Source organism: Nicotiana attenuata, unplaced genomic scaffold (assembly GCF_001879085.1).
Source record: "Nicotiana attenuata strain UT unplaced genomic scaffold, NIATTr2, whole genome shotgun sequence".
NCBI classification, from domain to species: Eukaryota; Viridiplantae; Streptophyta; class Magnoliopsida; order Solanales; family Solanaceae; genus Nicotiana; species Nicotiana attenuata.
The window spans coordinates 75,921-81,146 of record NW_017673743.1 but is presented as its reverse complement, the minus strand read 5'-3'; the positions used below and the strand labels follow the sequence as shown (position 1 = coordinate 81,146).

At 35.7% G+C, this 5,226-nt stretch overlaps 1 protein-coding gene across 1 annotated transcript; it reads left to right on the top strand.

Moving 5' to 3' along the window:
• Positions 1–3,348: 3,348 nt before the first annotated feature.
• Positions 3,349–4,292, top strand: LOC109217149. The gene is made up of 2 exons (XM_019381380.1): positions 3,349–3,793; positions 3,889–4,292. Exons 1-2 carry the CDS (start codon positions 3,349–3,351, stop codon positions 4,290–4,292), a joined length of 849 nt encoding a protein of 282 aa, XP_019236925.1.
• The last annotated feature ends 934 nt before the right edge of the window (positions 4,293–5,226 follow it).

The window sequence follows — 5,226 nt, the reverse complement described above, 5'->3', positions numbered from 1 at the left end:
TGTGTCCATAAGCTCACGAAAGTGTCTCTTAAAGTTTTCATTGTTTGCTCCTCTAACGTTCCAAATAATAATATTATTGGGCTGATGCATGGGATTCATGTTTGGTGGGATGTTGTTGGGGTTCCTCCTTAGAGAGGGAACCAGTATCACCATATTTTTGCCCACTATGGGATCGTGAGGAGGGCGGATGTCCAAGGAGCACTTGTAGAGTGTCGTTGGGCAACTGAAGATAGACTTCATGTCTAGCATTTCCTTGAAGATGAGTATTTTTACCTAGCTTAGGTTTGAAAAAGCTACTGCCGGCTCCCCCAAGTGTGCTAAGTCTTCCTCTTCCTCCTCTTCTTCCTCCTGAATCCCTTCCTGATTTTGCATGTTTTGTGCTGGTGGTTGATCTTCCATTGGCTCTGGTTATAGACCTAGTGGTTGGTCTTGCATGTGTTGTGTAGTCCACTGTGTGAAGATAGGGTTCAGGAGCATTAGGTCCTCTGGTGCAAAGAAGGGAAGGTCGATAGGTGGGTTCTGTGGAAGCTGTTGGTTGGAGTTGTGGGGTATATTCCACATTTGCTGCATATTGTGAACTAGATTTTGATTTAGTGAGGGTGCTAGGGGTTGTAGTATGTTGCTCATCCACGTTTGATTTATGTAGTTGTTCATAGCTAGGCTCATCCCTTCCGAGATTAGTTGTGCAAGGAAGTGTGTGTTCTGAATGATTAGGATGGACCCCTGGCCATTGATCTCCATGTTGAAGGAGATGGCATGCCCTTGAAGGCCCAGTTCCACCCATGATTGGGGTACATGGTTGGGTGGGCTTGGAGGTTGGGCATAGATGACTGGATTTGGCTGGAGTTGAGGAGGGAGTGGTGGTAAGTTGTTCATTCTGTGATTCCTTGAGAGGTGAATTAATTGGATCAAACGATATCTCCTTCTCAAGGTTAATGGTGGTCTTGACATTATTGGTGGCTTGGGGTAATATAGGAGGGATACAATCTACTTGTGTAGGTTTAGTAATGATTTGCTCTACTTTTATAGTATTGGAGAGGGGTTGCATGTGATTTATAATCAAATCTTGCATGGATTTTCCCTCTTCCACTTGGCCGTCCTCTATATTCATGTGTTGCATGGTTAAGATAGAATCAGGGGCGGAGTTTTGCATGGTAGTTTCTAGTAATATTTTTTCAACTTCATTTGATTGGTTGTTAATGTTAAGGGGATGGCTATTAGTAGAGGAAATAATGATGTTCTGTTCGCCTTTGTTGGCTATTGTGGAATTTACTACCAAATCCATTTTGTTAGATAAAAGGTTTGGAGAATTATTAGGGTTAGTAGGATGTGACACGTTTTTGCTACTTGTAGAGAAGGTGTCTAATGTGCCATGCAAAGTAGAGTTTTTTTTTTTTATTATCTTTAATAGAATTTTCCAAAACTATGTGCACTTGTGGCTTATTGAAAAAATCACCCTTATTTCCAATGTATGATTTTCCAGTGAGCTCATTTGCTTCTAAGGTTACCCCTTCACCTTTGTCTGATTGTAATGTATTGTAGTTAGGGTTAGTAAGCAGATGAGCATTGACATAGTTCATACGCTGAGTATTTAAAACTTACCTGACATTGCATCAAATATGCGTACACTAATACCTGGGCCAACAGAGGAATTTGCCTTATTCATAGACTGATTGGCTGCCTTTGCTTTACTTTTTCTGGGAAAAGAAACTGTCATCCACTCCTGTGTAGTGTCTTCCTTAGGTTGTGGTGCCTCGTTTGTGACTGGTCCATTATTATGGCCACTTGGTAGAGTCCTATGGGGGCAGGTTCTGTTTGAGTGCCCCAACCTTCCACAAACTTTGCACATAAAGCCTTCTCCTTCATAGTGTATGTGTTGTTTGTGATGGCCAATCATGATGAAAGTTTGAACTGGCTGGTCCAATGGCATTTCAACACAAAGTCTCGCATACCTTCCTCTCAATGTGGCCGATGTGCATGCATCCACTTTCAGTAATTTACCAATGCAGTTCCCAATTTTTGTTAGAATAATCCCATCATAAAATTTTGTGGGGAGTTGTGGTAATCTAACCCAAACGGCAGTGCAATTTTGAGATGCCTTTGTTGCTACAAAATTAGGGACCCATTTTTACACTGATAGAAAGTAACCATTGATGAACCATGGACCATCATGTAAAATCCTAGTCATGCTTTCCTCTTTCGTCAGTTTAATTGTATAGTAATCTTCCCCTAGGTCTATTAGAGGATAATTTTTATCTACCTTCCATATCTCTTGAGTTTTCCTCTTTAGGTAGTGATGAACTAACTGTTTGCCCATGGGTTTGATGATGAGTGAGTACTTCCAAGGATTGTACATTCTTTGTTTATCATCCTCACTTAGTATGATTTGCCTCATGTTTTGGCACACATCATCCATTGAAGTAGTTTCCAAGTCATAAGATTGAATGTCCATGGTAGTAGACGAGGGTCCTGGATTCGATTGGGAATTAATGGAGAATATTTCCCCTTGAATTAATTTATCTTTATAAAAAGAAGTAGGATTGATTGTTGATGAATTTTTGTAAGGGGGTTTGGGTGGAATTTGATGGATTCCCTGTTGGTTGGGTTAGTGAGAAGTTGATCATTCTCTCTGTACCAATTGGTTAGGACTATATCCCCTTTTTATTAGTCAAACCTTACTTCGAACAACATACATAATCTTATATTTTAAAGTATTCTCGCTTGATTATTTTTTAACTTACTGTTAATATAATATAGATAAATAACTTTATGAAAATTTAATAGATAATTCTAAAATCCAGAAAGTTGCTAAAAATTAGTTGGTTAATATGAGTTTTAGATATAGGTATTCATGTCCTAAAAATGTAAAAAAAAAAGAAAAATTAAAAAAAAATTATTATTATTATTTTGGAGAAACAACCTTTTTCAGTTTTTGCTTAAAAGCTGAAAAATAGTTTATGCTACCACTTAAAAGTACTAAATAATTAGTTTAATTTTCCTATTAATTTCTATTATACTTTTAGAGTAATAAATTCTTCATTGTAGCTTTTGTAGTAAATATAAAATTCCTATTTAATTAGACGTAACTAATATTAGATTTTAAAATATACACTCCTATCAAAGTGTTAGTCTTTTCCTCTTAAATTATATTTCTTAGTTTTGATTTAATATGTAAGTAAGAAAATAATTGAAAATGCAAATTACAGTATATACACCTTCCAACAGTGATAATAACTTTGTATAACATTAAGAAATTACAAGAAGGGTGAATTTCCATTTAGATATCTTGGTGTTCCTCTAAGCACCAAGAGATTGTCTATCATGCAGTGTGAACCTCTAATAGACAAAATGCTACACAGAATCCAAAGTTGGACAACAAAATATTTGTCCTATGCTGGGAGAGCAGTCTTGGTGAAGAGTGTCCTATTTGCCATTCAAACTTTTTGGGCACAAGTGTTTATACTGCCAAAGAAAGTCCAATTCATAGAGACCATATGTAGAAGATTCCTGTGGACCGGGAGTGCTGAACCTACCAGGAAAGCCCTGATAGCTTGGAACGGATTGTGCTTGCCAAAAACAGCAGGGGGTTTGAACTTCATGGACATAGGACTATGGAATGAAGCAGCGATATGTAAATTGCTATGGAACATCTGCACAAGGAAAGAGAAGTTATGGGTGCACTGGGTTCATACATATTATATAAAAGGGCAAGCTGTGTGGGAGGTAAATGCAAAAAATGCTTCATGGGCCATGCAGCAAGTCTTCCAAGCAAAGAAATACTTTGATAGTGCTGGTTTAGAAGAAGAAGAGGTCAGGAAAATGTAGAACTTTTCAATTAAGAGGATGTACACGAACTTTTCAATTAAGAGGATGTACACAAAAATGCAGGGAGAATATCCAAAGGTGATGTGGAGAAGATTGGTATGCAACAATCAAGGGCAACCAAAGTGGACGTTTATATTGAGGCTAGTCATCCACAAGGACTAGCGACCAATGATAGATTGGTGAAATGGGGCATTAATATTGATCCTAGCTGCCCCTTGTGTAACAAGCAGAATGAAATAGTGAACCACTTGTTCTTTGAATGCGAGGAAACATGCAAAATATGGTGTGGATTACTGCAATGGCAAGGCATTCAGATAATGTCGCAAAACTGGCAGACTGTGATCGCGTGGATGGTGCAGAAGGCTAAGGGAAGAAGTGCAAGGGCTGAGATATGTCGAATGGTGCTGGCAGCAGCAGTCTACTATTGCTGGCAAGAGAGGAAATGGGCAGTGTTTCAGGAGAAATGAAGAACTCCTAAAGCAATACTGAGGCTGATTATCCAGGAAATACATGTAAGAGCAACAAGGTTTCCAAAGTTGGCTAGAGTGATCAGCACATTAGATTGGTATCCAGAAATTTAGTATATTCAAACTGTTAGTAGAGTTAGATGAAATGTAGAATGAAAGTGCTAGGTACTCATATTCTGGGGCATAATGTCCAGAAATGGTGTACGCTAGAATGAAATTAGTCCAAGTATAATTATGAGTTGTAAATATTGAGGCTTACATGAAATAAATTGATAATCTCCAAAAAAAAAAAAAAAAATACTATATCAACTGTTAGTATTTAATAAACGAGATAGCAAGTTACTTAGTTTAATAAAAATATAATAGAGAAAATATTATATTAAAAAATAAACGTGAATGTTCACACTCTTATAGAGAAAAATGTGTTCCTTTCCATTGTAAAACAATGTCCATCTTTTTTACTGTGTGTTATTAAATAAATTCTTTAGTTTAAATTTGTTTTTAAAATATTTTAGTCCTTACACCTCAAATTGAAACAACATTTAAGAAGAATGGTAAGAGAGTGTTTAAGTCAAAGCATATTTTAATATTTAGTTTAGAATTATTGTTTAACTTATTTTGTGTTCAAGTAATAAAATCTAAAAGGAAAGAATTATATAACAAAAAAATATTAATTAGCTTTAAAGTTCTAAATATTAGGACTTCCTACATAATTTAAATAAGGAAAGACTTAATGAGTAAAATTTTAATTAATTTTAAATTATTAAATATTACAAAAATAAAATGACTATTTTGTCTAGTGTGAAATCTATATTTAAAAGGTAAAAGAGGTGAACGACATTTCGTTAAGGGGCTTCATGCTTTTAATATAGTAAGTATATATATATATATATATATATATATATATATATATATATATATATATATATATATA

Coding starts and splice junctions, on each gene's coding strand:
- LOC109217149 (XM_019381380.1), top strand. CDS start 3,349: ATGCTACACAGAATCCAAAGTTGGACAACAAAATATTTGTCCTATGCT. Junction 3,794..3,888: donor GAAATACTTTGATAGTGCTG/GTTTAGAAGAAG, acceptor ACAAAAATGCAG/GGAGAATATCCAAAGGTGAT.